Source organism: Pan paniscus, chromosome 7, assembly GCF_029289425.2.
Source record: "Pan paniscus chromosome 7, NHGRI_mPanPan1-v2.0_pri, whole genome shotgun sequence".
Taxonomy (NCBI): Eukaryota; Metazoa; Chordata; class Mammalia; order Primates; family Hominidae; genus Pan; species Pan paniscus.
Window position 1 is genome coordinate 41,004,170 of NC_073256.2, and position 17,681 is coordinate 41,021,850.

Here is a 17,681-nt window from a genome sequence, read left to right on the forward strand (position 1 = left end):
TTGTTGCCCAGACTGGAGTGCAGTGGCATGATCTTGGCTTATGGCAACCTCCGCTTCCCGGGTTCAAGTGATTCTCATGCCTCAGCCTCCCGAGTAGCTGGGGTTACAGGCATGTGCCACCACGCCCAGCTAATTTTGTATTTTTAGTAGAGGCGGGGTTTCTCCATGTTGGTCAGGGTAGTCTCGAACTCCCGACCTCCGGTGATCTGCCCGCCTCGGCCTCCCAAAGTGCTGAGATTACAGGTATGAGCCACTGCACCTGGCCCTATTTTTTTTTTTTTTTTAAAGATGGAGTCTCCCTATGTTGCCCAGGTTAGCCTTGAACTCCTAGGCTCAAGTGAGCCCCCTGCCTTAGCCTCCTGAGTAGCTGGAACCATATGTGTGCCGCTGTGCCCCAGGGCTGTTGATTTTGTATGTTAATTTTATATCCTGCTAGTTTACTGAATTATTTTATTATTTGAGTTAGTTTTATCATTGATTTTGGGAGGTTATATCTGCAAATAGAGATAGTTTTATTTTTTCTTTACCCATTCTTAACCCTCTAATTGAGGTGTAATCCCATTGGCTAATACCCTTACACCAGTTTTGAACAGTAGCAGAGATAGTAAATATTCTTGCCTTGTTCCTGGTCTTAGTGAAAATGCCTTTAGTGTTTTGGAATTAAGTAAAATACAGGTTTTACGACTAATATATATGTGTGAGTGGCTGAGAGAGTTCTAGATATTTAGATAGAACATGAGAACAGAGATTAGAGAGAGATTTCTATGAAGGCTTGTCAAATTCTAGGGCAATAAGTATATCACATTCAAAAGGTTTCATTTTTCAATTTGGGAGTAACAATGAGATATGCCATTACAGCAAGTCATTTGAATTATATAAATTGTGTTTATGCATTATAATGGTCACAAAGAAAATTTTATGCTTGAATTTGTCTTGTAGTGTGTGCTGTATTTATGGAGTTTAAAGATTAATCATCCCAAAACATTGTTTCTGCTTCGGGGAAATCATGAATGCAGACATCTTACAGACTATTTCACCTTCAAACAGGAATGTAAGTATAATCACTCCTCTAGAACCTTTTTAGTTACCCTTTAACCTGTCCTAAGTAAATCAAACAGAAAGAAAAAAGAAACTAATAGAATTTAAATGCTTCCTGTTCTGTTGTTATTTTTTTCACCTGCAAAGAACTAAGATTCTATCTTCTAAAACATTTATTTTGAAAATAACTTTTGGGTTCCCCCTTGTTTATAAAATAAATAATTCGGGATATTTGGAAAGCACAGAGAAGTCTAAAGAAGATAAAAGTGTCCATAATCAGGTTGCAGTGAGCCAAGATCACGCCACTCTACTCCAGCCTGGGCGACAAAGCAAGATTCCATCTCAAAAAATAAAATAAAATAAAAGTGTCCATAATCATGCCACTTAGAGGTAATCACTGTTATCACACTATTTGAAATATGGTCTTCCATTCTTTTTTATTATTATGAAATAGTTCAGCTATACATATATCTGTATATATTTTAAAAATAAAATTGGGCTCACATGTACTTTTTAATACATTTCTGTTTCACCTAATGTAGTAGCATTTTTTCCATATCATTAAGTATTTTTGACAACATGGTTTGTAAGTGTTATTTTAGTTTTTTAAAAGTATTCCATCTTATGAACACACAATCATATATGTAGCCAATTTAGTAACAATCATAGGATATTTAGGTTGTTTCTAACTGTGACTACTGCTGTAATAGTAAAAATAAGTTTAATATAAAAGTAGAATTATTGGCCGGGTGCGGTGGCTCACGCCTGTAATCCCAGCACTTTGGGAGGCCAAGGCAGGTGGAACACAAGGTCAGGAGTTCAAGACTAGCCTGGCCAACATGGTGAAACCCCTGTCTCTACTCAAAATACAAAAATTAGCCGGGTGTGGTCGTGCGTGCCTGTAATCCCAGCTACTCAGGACGCTGAGGCAGGAGAATGGCTTGAACCCGGGAGATGGAGGTTGTGGTGAGATCCTGCCACTGTACTCCAGCCTGGGCAACAGAGCGAGACTCCGACTCAAAAAAAAAGAAATAGAATTATTTTGAAAGTCAAAACATTACTAGCTGATTTTACAAAACAGATAGCATAGTGGGAGGCTGAGGCTAGACGATCCCTTCAGCCCAGGAGTTCTACACCAGCCTTGGCAATACAGCGAGACTCCATCTCAAAAAAACAAACTCATAGATTTCCTTGACTAGCATCTAGTACTCATAATTGGCTGCTCACTAACAAACAGTATGATGCTGACTATGTTGGGGATGTTTAGGAGATCCTGCCCCAGGGCATTTGCATTTTTAGTTCTTCTTTTCCCAGATCTCTATCTGCTTATAAGACATACATTCTATTTCATTCATGTCATTTATTCCGAGATTTTCTCCTTTGGTTGCTTTTCTAAATCATAATCTCATCATTTTACCCTCATACCCTGTTTCTTTTCATAGTGTTTATCAACACCTGAGATTTATGTGTATTTATTTGTTGACTGTCTTTCTCTGCCACCAGAATGTAAGCTCCATGCTAGCAGGGGTGTGTTTTGTTCACTGTTGTTTTCCCCAACACCCACAACAGTATTAGTTGCTCATAGAAGTTGCTTAGTAAATATTGGTTGAGTTCATTTGAATGAATGAGCATCTGTGATTTGTATCTTTAGAACACACTCTCGAAAAAGAATTTCTGGGTTAGAGGGCAGGCACATTTTAAAGACTTTTGGCATACTCTAAAGTAGTCTTCCAGAAAATATGTATATTGGGTTATATGCCAAAAATTTTTTTTATTTTTGTGATGAAAGTACTGAAATAAAAGCAAAATTTTACCTGTTTTGACTTCTAAAATTTTAGCATATTCTCTATAAAATAAGGAAGCTAAACTAAATATCTTGGGTCCCATCTGGCTCTAAAATCTACCCCTTTTAACGAATCCTGAATGTATAAATATACTTTAGTGTTCATATGGTTGATATTTTGATCATGGATTTCATTTTGTATCCAGATTTTTCTGCAGATTATTATCTTAGAAAAATATATTATAAAATATTTAAACTTTTATTCCAAAAATAATTTTCAAAGTTAAAAAAACTTTTACATTTGTTTTCAGAGACTCAAAGTTTATTAATCTGCCACAGATCCCTTTACTGATAGGTAGATTGCTATTTATAGTGTTTCATATGCTCATATGAATTCTTGCTACCAGTATCTTCTTACATTGGAGATGGTAGTTGTAATGAAAACATCCCTCCTAGTAGAGCCTCAAAGAAAAGGTCTTTGTTATTAAAAGAAATTTTAGAGGATAATCACTTCTTAAAAAGTCCCTCTGTCAAAAGTCAGCTGCAAGAGGGCAAGATACAAATCCTTCCAGCCCTTGGTGACTTACTGGAATAAACACTTTAAATCAGCAGCTAATTACCAGGAAGTTTTAAATCTACTGTTGGTGGATGTTTAAATTGGTGTAAGTTGAGCATGGTGGCTCATGCCTGTAATCCCAGTACTTTTGGAGGCTCAGGTGAGTGGATCACTTGAGCCCAAGAGTTCAAGACCAGCCTGGTCAACATGTTGAAATCCCATCTCTACAAAATAAAACACAAAAAATTAGCTGTGCATAGAGGCACTTACCTATAGTCCCAGCTACTCAGGAGGCTGATTGAGGTGGGAGGATCACCTGAGCTCAGGAGTTTGTGGCTATAGTGAGTTGTGATCACCACTACACTCCAGCCTGGGAGACATAGTGAGACCCTGTCTCAACAACAACAACAACAACAAAGATGTGAGGTATTTGAAGAGCAATTTTGTAATATATTTATAAATTTTAAGTGCATGTCCCCTTGATCTAGCAATTTCATTTGTAGGAATTTGTTATGCAGATTGTGTTACTTTTTAAATGCTGCATAAAAAATTATCACAAATTTAGTGGCTAAAAAGAACACATTTATTATCTCATAGTTATTGTAGGTCAGAAGTCCAGGCCACAGTGTGGCTAGATTCTCTGTATAGGATCTCACTGAAATCAAGGTGTTGCCAGGGTTTCAGTTCTCATCTGGGGCTTAGGGTCTTTATCCAAGGTCACTTGTTGGCAGTCCTTGTAACTGTAGGATTAAGGTCCCTGTTGTCCTGTTAGTTGTTGACCAGGGATGACTCTTAGCTTCCGGATACTGCTTGCAGTTCGGTAACATGTCGCCACCAGTGGTAGTTCCCAATATGAATGTTTGCTTTTTTCCAGGCCAGCCTGAATGCATCTCTCTGACCTTCTCTTCTGTGATCAGCTAGCTGGAAAAAAACCCTCACTCAGTTTTTAAAAGGCTCACCTTAGGTCAGGCATGGTGGCTCATGCCTGTAATTTCAGCACTTTGGGATGCCAAAGGGGAGAGGATCACTTGAGGCCAGGAGTTCAAGACCAGCCTGGGCAACATAGTGAGACCTCCTCTCTGCCAAAAAGAAAATTAAAAAATTAGAATTCAGTCAGCCTGCATGGTGGTACAAGCCTGTAGTCCCGGCCACTTAAGAAGCTGAGACTGAAGGATAGATTGAGCCTGGGTGTTTGAGATTACAGTGGGCTATGATTGTGCCACTGCACTCTAGCCTGGGTGACAGAGTGAGACCCTGTCCCTAAAAATAAATAAATAAGTAAATAAATGTTCACCTGATTAGATCAGGCCCTCCCAAGATAATCTTTCTTTTGCCATATAATGGGACAAAATAATGGGAGTCTCATCATACTTACAGTTTTCATCCACTGAAAGAGGAGTGGATTATACATACAAAGATGTAGGTCAATGCAGGTCATTTTAGAATTTGTCTACCACACAGATATACTCACAAAAAGATAGTAAAATATGGATGCTTAAGGATGTTCACTGCAGTGTTAATTATAACAACAACAACAACAAAAAGGTAATCTGAATGTCAACAAGACAGTGATGAAATAAGTGATAATATGCTTTTGAACAATGGAATGCTAGGCAGCTATTGAAAGACCAAGGTGGCCGGGTGCAGTGGCTCATGCTCATAATCCTACACTTTGGGAGGCCGAGATGGGGGCATTGCTTGAGCCCAGGAGTTCGAGACTAACATGGGCAACACAGTAGTAAGACTCTTTCTCTACAAAAAATTTAAAAATTAGCTGAGTGTGGTGGCATGTGCCTATAGTTGCAGCTACTTGGGAGGCTGAGGCAGGAGGATTGCATGAGCCCAGGAATTCAAGGCTGCAGTCAGCTATGATCACCACACTCCAGCCTGGGTGACAGAGCAAGACTCTGTCTCCAAAAACAAAAGACAGACAGACCAAGGTAGACCCATAATATGTACTGATATGGAGAGATGCTAAGATATTTTATAAGGCATTTGCAGAGCAATGGTCATCTCCTTTGTAAATTAAAAATATATAATGTACAGAAGAAATCATTAACAGTGGGAGGTTGGGTTAGGAGGACTTAGAGGGTTTTTTTGTTTTGTTTTTTTTTTGTTTTTGTTTTTTTAGATGCGATGTTGACATGTTGCCCAGGCTAATCTCAAACTCATGCAATCCTCCAGCCTTAGCCTCCTAAATAGCTGGGACTATAAGTGCATGCCATCGCGCATGGCTTACTTTTACTTTTATATCCTCTCTAGTATTGTTTGAATTATTTTTTACCACCACTATGTACTACTTTTATAATTATTATTATTTTTCAAATTGGTAATTTAAAAATTACCCAGTTGGGGCCCAAGCATTTGAAAAGCTTTGTAAGCACCCAAGGTAGTTCAGCTGTGTGCTGCTGGTTAAGAAGGACGGCTCTGGAGTCTTTAGGAAGCTTCTACTATCTGTCGTTTGGGAACCACTTCCCCAAATACAAAAATGGGAAATATTTTATTTTATATTATTTTTCTAAACCAAATTTTAGGGTATTCCTTAACACCTTCATTCCTTACCTGGGAAAATTAAATAATGTGTATAAGTTAACAAATGCCCTGGAATGTAATACTCGATAAAAGCTAATTTTATGAATTAGGAGTAGATACGTAGTGAAGAAAGCTGCCTATGGCTGCCTTTGTTTTGAATTAAGTTTCAGAGGTTTTTTTAGGTGACATTTTTCTTAATTATTCTGTTGTCTTATCAGATTTTTTTTTATTTTTAATTTTTATGGGTATATAGTAGGTGTATCTATTTATGGAATACATGAGATATTTTGATACAGGGATGCAATGTGTAATAATAACATCAGGGATTTTTTTGACAGACTATTTTTAGAAGATGGAACAATAGGTCCTGGAAACATTTTAAGTATCTCCTTTTGCCCAGAATTTCTTACCTCAGGTTTTTATTTGCTTTTCACGTGATTTAACTGTAGTTAAACCTGATGGCTTTCTTTTTCTCCTATCTACCAAGATATTCCTTCTTTTTTATTATAATGCTGCATCTGAAATGTAAATAAATCTTGGAACAAGCACACAGATTCAAGTATAAGTTTAAAATTTTATTCTTGTATAAGGAGAGAGCATGTGTGTTGCTCTGCATGGGTGTTTTTACTGATAAGCTGATCTCTCTTCAGTGGCCACTGTGGCTTTTAGAACTAGCATCTTATCATTAATAAGGGAGGCTTAGTTTCAGATTGTGCAGCTGTAATCTTGTTCATGTTTTTAAGAGGGAGGTGGGTGAAAGCTTTTCTTGTATCAATCTTAAATTGCTTTATAATGCAGAGATTTTTAAAAAAATATTCCTTTCTTTATGGAAAAGTAATAATGTTTTTTTAAAATTGATGTATAATAGTTGTACGTATTTTTGAGGTACATGTGATATTTTTACTATATGTATACAATGTATAATTATTATCAAGTCAGGGTAACTGCAGTATCCATCGCCTCAAACATTTATTTTTTCTTTGTCTAACAGTTAAACAAAATTTATTTTTTTAAGAGACAGGGTCTCATTCTGTTGTCCAGGCTTGAGTACAATTGTGTAATCATAGCTCACTGCAACTTTGAACTCCTGGGCTTAAGTGATTCTCTTGCCTCAGCTTCCCGAGTAGCTGGGACTGTAGGTGTGTGCCATCATGCCTGGCTAATTTTTAAATTTTTTGTAGAGACTGAGTCTCGCCTATGTTGCCAAGGCTGAACTTGAACTCCCCAAAGGATCCTTCCGCCTTAGCCTCCCAGAGTGCTGAGATTACAGATGTGAGCTGCCATGCCTAGCCCCTAACAGTTAATTTTTGACATATCATTTGTTTTCGCAAAAATATTTCTTCATTGTTATGTACTTAGAAAGCAAGAAACATAGTGCCTGCCTCCCTCCCTCCTTCCCTCCCTCCCTCCCTCCCTCCCTTCCTTCCTTCCTTCCTTCCTTCCGTCTTGCTCTGTTCCCTAGGTTGGAACACACTGGTAAAATCATTGCTTACTACAGCCTCAACCTCCCAGGCTCAAGTGGTCCCTACACCTCAGCCTCCTGAGTAGCTGGGACTACAGGCATGAGCTCTCATGCCCAGCCTATTTTTATGTTTTTATGTATTTATTTATTTATTTTCTTTGAAGGAACCTCCTGTTTATATTATTCCACAAATACTCTGGGTCCAACCTCATAGCTCTGGATCAGAGTTTCTAAAGTAAATGAATTTCTTATTTCCACGAACCTATTTTTTTTTTTTTTTGATAGGGAGTCTCGCTCCGTCACCCAGGCTGGAGTGCAGTGGCACAATCTCGGCTCACTGCAACCTCCGCCTCCCAAGTTCAAGTGATTCTCCTGCTTCAGCCTCCTGAGTAGCTGGGATTACAGGCATGCACCACCACACCTGGCTAATTTTTATATTTTTAGTAGAGACAGGGTTTCACTATGTTGGTCAGGCTGGTCTCAAACTCCTGACCTCGTGATCCACCTGCCTCGGCCTCCCAAAGTGCTGGGATTACAGGTGTGAGCCACCATGTCCGGCCCTTCCATGAACCATTTTTTTAAATGTATAGTTAAATAGCTTACTGACAAGTTCCAGAAACTCCTGTAATTTTACTAATGAAAGCAGTATTGTTATGACAACTGGATTTTTAAAAAAAATAAATACTGTTTGTCATTGCTCATTGCAGCATTTTTTAGAGTAGCAAAAGATTGATCCAGTTAGATTGTGGTATATCCATAAAGCGAAATACTAGGTAAATGTTAAAAAAATTACAAAGCTCTCCTGTAGGGGAGGCAAAATTTTACCTTTACTCTCAGGGTTTTTCAGCTGGGCCTGAGAATTAAATTGACATGAGATAAATTAATAGGAGAAGAGCATATAAATTTATTTAATATAAGTTCTACATGACATAGGAGCCGCTATAAGGAAATGAAGATCCAGAGACTCAGAGTTGAACACTTACATGCTGAATCGGACAAAAAGTAGTAAGTTGTGAAAAAGTAACTAAATGATGTGAGGAGGCTAGAAGATAAGAGTTATTTGAATTCAGTCTCAACTATTAATCCTTGGTGATAACAATGTTATTTTCCTTCTAGTACAGGGAGGGCATCTTTTCTTTTCTTTTTTTAACTTTTATTTTAGGTTCAGGGGTACATGTGCAGGTTTGTTATATAGGCAAACTTGTGTCATAGGGGTTTGCTATACAGATTATTTTGTCACCCAGGCACTAAGCCTAGTACCCAGTAGTTATTTTTTCTGATCCTCTCCCTCCTCCTACCCTCCATTTTTAAGTAAGTCTCAGTGTCTATTGTTCTGGGAGGGCATCTTTCAAATGGGAATTTCATCTCCTGCTTTTAAAAAGCAGCATGAGCCAGGCACTGTGGCATGTGCCTGTAATCACAGCTACTTGGGAGGCTGAAGTGGGAAGATCGCTTGAGCCCAAGAGTTTGAGACCATCCTGGGCATGTAACAAGACCCCATTTCAAAAAAAAAGAAGAAACAGCATGAAGGCCAGAGTGATCTTCTTGTACATGTGGTTTTTCAAGTGCCTTTAACTCAAAGTTGTCAGTGTGCCAGAGTGGTGTATTTTGGGGTGGCATATTCTTAACTCCACTCTTCATCTGAAGATGTGGCATGATAGCCAAAATATGTTCTTAAGTACGAAAAGCAAGTAAAGAACAGTACATATATGCTATCATTTATGTAAAAACCAAAAGGATGTTTTGGAAAGAGAAGAAACATATATGTCTGCATGTGTATGCATAGAACATCTTTGTAAAGACACCCAGGAAACTGGTAATATTGGTTACCTGCAGAGAGAGGGCAGGAGGCACATTATACCCTTTTGTGGCTTCTAAAATTTGAGCTATGTTGGAGCCAGGCACAGTGGCTCACGCCTGTAATCCCAGCACTTCGGGAGGCCGAGGCAGGCAGATCACAAGGCCAGGAGATTGAGACCATCCTGGCGAACACGGTGAAACCCCGTCTCTACTAAAAATACAAAAAAATTAGCCGGGTGTGGTGGTGGGTGCCTGTAGTCCCAGCTACTCGGGAGGCTGAGGCGGGAGGATGGTGTGAACCCGGGAGGCGGAGCTTGCAGTGAGCCGAGATTGCGCCACTGCACTCCAGTCTCTCAAATAAATAAATTAATTAATTAATTAAATAAAATAAATAAAAAATAAAAAATTTGAGCTATGTCTCACGCCTGTAATCCCAGCACATTGGAGGCTGAGGTGGGAGGATCTCTTGAGGCCAGGAGTTCTAGGTTGCAGTAAGCTATGATAATGCCACTGCATTCCAGCCTGGGTGACAGACTGAGACCCTGTCTCAAACAATAATAATAAAAAATAAATAAAGCAAATAAAAATTGAAACAAATATATCATCAGTGACTAGACCAGATTGTGATTTCTTGCAAGTAGTGCTGACTCTCAAAATTGCTTTCAGATAATTTTGTTGAAAATTTTGTTTTGTTAATGTTGTATTATTGATACTAGTTAGAACTTGTATCAGTGTCATCCTGTGGCTGTGATGCATTTTCCCTTCACTATAGAAATAACTGTTTTATGGGATATATCCTAAAATTTGTCTTGAAAATAAAGCAATTGAATCAGCTAATTTAACCTCTGGGAATTATGTATTTGGCTATTTAGATTCTCCTATTCAAAATCTTATTTAAAAATAATGATTAGGAGGAATATTAGAGGGTCATTAAGAGCATGAACAGGTTTAAGTCTCAGTTCTGCCAGTTACTTGCTTGCAGCTTTGGGCAGGTAAGCCTAATTTCCTCAGTTTTTAAATGAAGACAGTAATAATACCTACTTCACAGGGTTTCTGTGAGTATTAAATACTTTCATCAGTTAACACTTAACATAGTATGTACTAAGTGCCAGCATTATTCTGCATATTTTACATAAATGAATTCATTTAATCCTCACAGCAACCCTGAATCTACTATTTAGGGTGTTATTATTATTATGACCATAGATAAGGAAACCAAGGCACAGAGAGTTAAAATTTTTATCCAAGGTCCCATAGCTAGTACGCGGAGGGGGCTGCAGTTCTTCAAATCAGGCAACAAGTTCCAGACTCCATTCTCTTCACCACCATGCCATGCCAAATGCTTAACTCACTGACAGACACATCATGAGCCTTCAATACATTTAAATAATAAAGGTAATATAGGCCAGGTACAAGTGCAGTACCTCATGCCTGTAATCCCAGCACTTTGGGAGGCTGAGGCAGGAGGATTGCTTGAGGCCAGGAATTGAAGACCAACCTGGGCAGCATATCGAGACCCTGTCTCTACAAGTAATTTTTTAAAATTAGCTGGGTGTGGTGGTGTGCGCTTGTAGTCCCAGCTACTTAGAAGATTAGACAGGAGGACCACTTGATCCTAGGAGCTTGAGGTTACAGTGAGCTGTGATTGCACTACTGCACTCCAGCCTAGGCAACAGTAAGATCCTGTCTCTAAAGAAATTTTTTTTAAAGGTAGTATAATAATAAATGTTATTATATAAAGATTACATATTCATCATAAAAAAGAAAGAACAGCTAAACTAAGAAAAATATAGATACCATTGTCAGTCTAACCCCTCAGAAAATTAAATATTGGTAATTATATATGCAATTCATATACTTTGAAAAAATAAACATGGTAATATTTCATAGCCTATTTTATTCACATATTAATATAACATGAACTTCTTTTTGCTTAATTTTTGACCTCCTGTTTTAATTTACAAAATGACAATACACTTCCTTACTTGTCCAGACTTGGCATTCTTTTTTGGAAGTAGGCTAAGGAATTATTTTGAGTCATTCTTGGGATTGAAAGGCATTTATCAATGTAAGATGTTATGGAGCATAAATTAATAAGTAATTGAAATTCCTACCTATATTCAAGTGTGGAACTCCCATGGAGGAATTCCTTACTGACACTGGCAACAGAGGGAACTCTGGTTCCTAGGATTTTCAGGAGAAAAAGTCAATCACTGACCATAAATTAAAGAGTTTTCTGTTTGTTTTTTACTTCCAACAGACTTTATGGCCAATGCTGGATCTACTTTGAAATGGGCAAAATTTAAAACAAAGCAGAGTATAAGGATGTAACTGTAAGGAGAGGCAATGATGCATAAGACATGGTTCTTATGAACTTTGAGCTCCTAATAAAGTTAGCATATGTTGTGGAATAGATTATGCTGACTGCTACAACAGCAATACAAAATGTTCTGAAAACCTCAAAGAAACCCACAGGCTCCCTTAATGAACTCAAACCCTAATCACTCAGTATTGGCGTTAAAGAGAAATCTTCACACTCAGGGATGGAAGGCCTTACAACCTCAAGCGTCGTCTACTGGTTTACACTTTCCTTAGGGATCTCTCTCTTAATCATTCCTGCCACCCATATAGTACTGCAGTCTGGCCCAAATCTGGACCCATCATTCTTCACTTTATTCCCCAAAACCTTGCCAGGACCAGGCTCTGATCCTTAAATATGTCTTTCTAAAGGCTTAGAGATCACAAAAAGGAAATAAACACAGAAATAATTACCAACTAGATAGTCTGACTCACTCGATACAGCTTTGGTCTCTTGGTCCTGTAGGCCACCTCATCTTCCCAGAATCCTGGAAGAGGAGAAGGAGCTCACGGTTCTGCAGGGCTGCCTGACTATATTTCTCGTCTTCTCTACCCACACACATCCCTGAGCACAGCTTGACTTTTTGAAACCAAGGCCAAGGAAGAAGAAAATGTTCCTTTTTCTCTTTAAACACCCATTTTCCAGTTTCCCACCTATTATTTCATGACTTTTCCTTTCCAGAGATTTGTAGAGACTCCTCCTTCCACCCACTGATGTATTTCCTTATTCTGTAGCCCCAAGTTGACAACCACATCAAAATATATTAAGCCAAACATTTATTTTTTATTGTTTAGAGACAGAGGCTCACTCTGTTGCTCAGGCTGGAGTGCAGTGGCACTATCGTAGCTCACTGCAGCCTCAAACTCCTGGGCTCAATCTGTCCTCCCACCTCAGCCTCCCAAGTAGCTTGGACAGCAGGTGTGTGCCACCACAGCCAGCTAATTTTGTTTTTCAATTTTCTGTAAAAACGAGGCCTTGGCCGGGCGCAGTGGCTCACGCCTGTAATCCCAGCACTTTGGGAGGCCAAGGCAGGCGGTTTGCAGTGTCAGGAGTTTGAGACCAGCCTGGCCAACATGGTGAAACCCCATCTCTACTAAAAATACAAAAATTAGCCGGGCGTGGTGGCGTGTGCCTGTAGTCCCAGCTACTTGGGAGGCTGAGGCAGAAGAATTGCAAGAACCCGGAAGGCAGAGGTGCAGTGAGCTAAGATCCCGCTACTGCACTCCAGCCTGGGGGACAGAGTGAGACTCCGTCTCAAAAAAAAAAAAAAAATGAGGCCTCACTGTGTTGCCCAGGCTGGTCTCAAACTCCTGGCCTCAAGCAATCCCCCCACCTCAGCCTTCCAAAACACTGGGATTACAGGCATGAGCCACCACACCAGTTTAAGCCAAATGTTTTTAGAGAAAATAGAATCAAGACATAATTTGTTTACAGACCTTAAAAATTATGAGCAAAAACATTATTGACATTTTATTGATGTCTCTTAAGACTCCAGTTTCCACTTATATATCTTCAACATCCCTAAGAGATCTTTAAGACCCAATAAAATATTCAGACTCACAAGACTACCATGGACCCTAGTTGTCATCCATATGCTTAAAAGGATATAGGTCAGGAAGGGCAGCACTGGGCATTCCTTTTCAGTGGAGTGGTCCTCACAGGAGTGCATACCGCAGTCCAGCAGCTTTCCATCTCTCTTGCCCCCTCCCATCTTCTCACCAGCTCAGGTACAAGGAAATATCCACAGTGGGAAGATTAGGGAGCCATCCTGGTATAGAAGCCTCGTGCATCAAAAATGTCAATGTGTGTTGTAAAACTACCTTCAGAGGAGCCCAAAGCTATAGCTTCCCACCAGGTAACTGGGTAATTTTTACCACAAGCCATGTTGCCTAATAACACAGTGGACAGTCACCTTATCACATTTCCAAGCAACAGAGCTGGAAAGTTAATCCAAGGTCACACTTGTCTTTAAGAGGAGAGAGGTATTGTTAACCTATTATCCACAACTTTTCAAAAGTATCTTTACAAAGATAATTGTGCTTTGTAAATCATCTAAAATAAATGGCTCTAAAGTAGCTTCATATTCTCCTGGCCTATATCCTTTTTCAAAGGTGATACATTTTAGTTCTTCCATTGACTGGTTTTCCTTTTTTGTTAGGTCGAATCAAATATTCGGAACAGGTGTATGATGCCTGTATGGAGACATTTGACTGTCTTCCTCTTGCTGCCCTCTTAAACCAGCAGTTTCTCTGTGTACATGGAGGAATGTCACCTGAAATTACTTCTTTAGATGACATTAGGAAAGTAAGTAATCTTTTATTATTCTCACAGGGAATATTTTTAAAATGTGTTGGGTTTTTTTGTTGTTGTTGTTTGCTTTGAGACAGAGTCTCTCTCTTTCACCCAGGCTGAAGTACAGTGGTGCTATCTCAGCTCACTGCAACCTCCGCCTCCCTGGTTCAGCCTCCCGAGTAGCTGGATACAGGTGCGCACCACCACACCTGGCTAATTTTTGTATTTTTAGTAGAGACGGGGTTTCACCATGTTGGCCAGGCTGGTCTTGAACTCCTGACCTCAACTGATCTGCCCACTTTGGCCTCCCAAAGTGCTGGGATTACAGGTGTGAGCCACCGCACGCCTGGCCTAAAATTTGTTTCTTATTGCAGTCAACCAATATATCTTTAGCTGAAATCTTTAAAATATAGATAATGAAAAGTAAGAAAATGGAAGTTACCTCTGATTTCATCACTGTAACTACTGTTAACATTTTGATATGTACCTACCACAAATTATAATTTTTAATGAGCTCTATGTTTTTACCAACTAGAAAGCTAACATTCTTGTAGTATAGTCCTGAAACTTTGAATTATATCACAGTGCAAAAGGAAGGAAACCAGGGTTCTAATCACAGTCCTGCCATTAATTGTGTAACCTTAACCAAGTTATTGAACCTCTTAGTCACATTTCTTCTCTATGAAAGGAGGAAGTTGGAAGGGATGGTCTGAGGACACTGCCAGCTCCGAAATGCATTGGCTTTGACATTTTAGATGATACGGTTTCATTGTTTTACTTGCCTTCCTTGGTGATTATTATTTCCAAGATTCTGTATCTTCATTATGGAAAAAGATGACCAATTTTTATTGTACATGGTTGTCTTATCTTCTCTACCTTTGAATTCTTCTACCTGTCTCTCTGTCTTTTTTAATCAAAGTGATAGATACTCATCCTCTCTTACAGGTACTGAGACTAAAAATTTTTCTGTTTATAAAACTATTTTCTCTGAAGAAAGTCTCCTCAGGGTAAGAGGGTGTACCTATATGTACTGGCTTTCCTCTTGCCTTACTGTCTTTTAAGTAACCAGCATTTCTCTTTTACATAGTAAAATATGAATTTTATAATTCTGAATCAATTGTATCAATAAAAAGCTCTTTCACGCAGTAGAAATTCTCTTCTTGGCATTCAGCTATTCTATTACTTGTTTTCTCTTGGTTTTTATGCTTTCAACTAAAGCAGCAGTGACTAAAGGCTTAAGTTAATAACTCATATTGAAATACCTCAACTGCATAGACTGGAAAGGATAAATGCCCTTACAAAATTAGCATTCTTTAAAATAAAGAAATCTCCATTGGAATGAGGTTTGCAATGAACAGAACCATTGTAAAACATTTCTGCTCTCATGGTAACATTGGCTCACCTAGACAAATAAAATTAATTTTATATAGTCATAGTCTTTCTAAAATAGTATATCTCTATAGTGGTTGATTTCACATTTGAATTAAATTAGTACTGCTTTACGATTAGGATGTAAGAGGGTCTTTTACTACAGTATGGTTAGATGACAGGGATGTTTATAAAAATTTATTGCAGACCGGGCGCGGTGGCTCACGCCTGTAATCCCAGCACTTTGGGAGGCGGAGGAGGGCGGATCACCTGAGGTCAGGAGTTCGAGACCAGCCTGACCAACATGGAGAAACCCCATCTCTACTAAAAATACAAAATTAGCCGGGTGTGGTGGCACATGCCTGTAATCCCAGCTACTAGGGAGGGTGAGGCAGGAGAATCGCTTGAACCTGGGAGGCGGAGTTTGCGGTGAGCCGAGATCGTGCCATTGCACTCCAGCCTGGGCAATAAGAACGAAATTCCGCCTCAAAAAAAAAAAAATTTTTATTGCAGAAAAATAATAAAAATTATGTATCTAAAATTGTTAAGTGTTCCTTTTCTTGCAGGAAAATCCTTTAGGGGCACACTGGCTTCTCTCCTAATACATTCTTGTGGGTGAAAGGGGTTTTTCTTTGACACATACTAGTTTCCAAGAAGCCTTTTGCTCTCCTGATTTTTTTCTTTTGGCTTTTGTGTGTCTTCTAGTTAGACAGGTTTACGGAACCTCCCGCCTTTGGACCTGTGTGTGACCTGCTTTGGTCTGATCCCTCAGAGGATTATGGCAATGAGAAGACCTTGGAGCACTATACCCACAACACTGTCCGAGGGTGCTCTTATTTCTACAGGTAAGCTAGTCCTTGAGGTCGAAAATTATGAAAGGAAACTGTAATTCATTTTATCAGATGATTTTTCAGCATTTTATATTTCAAATCTATGTAGTATAAGCACTCCTGTTTAATTTTTCGATTAATAGGAGGCAAGAAACTTGTTTGTTTGTTGGCTTTTTATATTTTCTTAGGTATTATGTCCTAAGAAGTGTAATATACCAAACATGATTGGACATCCTGCAGTGCTCTGATATTTTTGTCTGACTCTAAGTGATCTAGACTATTTGTTCCTAAACATTATCTATACACTTTTTTTAAAAAAATTAAAGCTTTCCACTTTGGGAGGCCGAGGCGGGCGGATCACGAGGTCAGGAGATCGAGACCATCCTGGCTAACACGGTGAAACCCCGTCTCTACTAAAAATACAAAAAATTAGCCGGGCGTGGTAGCGGGCGCCTGTAGTCCCAGCTACTCGGGAGGCTGAGGCAGGAGAATGGCGTGAACCCGGGAGGCGGAGCTTGCAGTGAGCCGAGATCGCGCCACTGCACTCCAGCCTGGGCGACAGAGCGAGACTCCGTCTCAAAAAAAAAAAAAAAAAAAAAAAATTAAAGCTTTCTTGGCTCTTTCCCCAGAGATTCTAATACACTAGGTCTGAGAGGAATCCTATTGTATTTTCAAAAGCTCTCCAAATTTTGTAACCACTAGTATAGACTAAGATATAAAAAGAACAGGACATTGTGAACTAAGCCCAGTACATTTCCTGGAAGTTGGCTGTTGTTTTAAATTTCACAGGAGCTTTCATTATGATTAGACACTCAAAAATAGGAAGACAGGCAGGGCGTGGTGGCTCACGCCTATAATCCCAGCTCTTTGGGGTGCCTAGGCGGGCGGATCACTTAAGGCCAGGAGTTCGAGACCAGCCTGGCCAACATGGCAAAACCCCATCTCTGCTAAAAATAAAAAAATTAGCCAGATGTGGTGGCAACACGCCTGTAATCCCAGCTAATTGGGAGACTCAGGCAAGAGAATCACTTGAACCTGGGAGGTGTAGGTTGCAGTGAGCCAAGATTGTGCCACTACACGCCAACCTGTGCAACAGAGCAAGACTCTGTCTCCAAAAAAAAAAAAAGGAAGACATAAGAGAAGTTGGAAATCTAAATTATTTTTAATCCCAGTATTTTATTGTGGCAAATAATACATATATTTATTTCCCTAAAAATCTCTGTTAATTGGCTAAGATAATGTGTTCATTAGAATACACACATGCACACACACATGAAACTTTGATTTCGCCATTACTTTTAGCATTCTTCTAAACAACCTTTTTTTCTTTAAAAAAATGTTTTTTAAAATTTTTGTGGGTACATAGTAGGTATATATATTTATGGGTTATATGAGATATTTTGATATAGTCATACAATGTATAATAATCACATCAAGGTAAATGAGTTATCCATCACCTCAAGCATTTATCCTTTGTGTTACAAACAATCCAATTATTACTCTTTTAGTTATTTTATTTTTTGTTGTTTTTTTTTCCACCTTTTTTTTTCTTTTTTTTTGAGACGGAGTCTTGCTCGGTCACCCAGGCTGGTGTGATCTCAGCTCACCGCATCCTCCACTTCCCAGGTTCAAGCAATTCTCCTGCCTCAGCCTCCCGAGTA

The 17,681-nt window shown here is 39.1% G+C and overlaps 1 protein-coding gene across 7 annotated transcripts in view; it reads left to right on the forward strand.

Moving 5' to 3' along the window:
* PPP3CC (protein phosphatase 3 catalytic subunit gamma) overlaps positions 1–17,681 on the forward strand; it is a 100,708-nt gene that overhangs the window by 56,675 nt on the left and 26,352 nt on the right. For all 7 annotated transcript variants that reach the window (XM_034965815.3, XM_034965816.3, XM_034965812.3 and 4 more), the window contains 3 exons: positions 940–1,051; positions 13,689–13,834; positions 15,896–16,035. In XM_034965815.3, the coding sequence (XP_034821706.1) occupies positions 940–1,051; positions 13,689–13,834; positions 15,896–16,035 (398 nt within the window). The remainder of the gene's footprint in view (positions 1–939; positions 1,052–13,688; positions 13,835–15,895; positions 16,036–17,681) is intronic.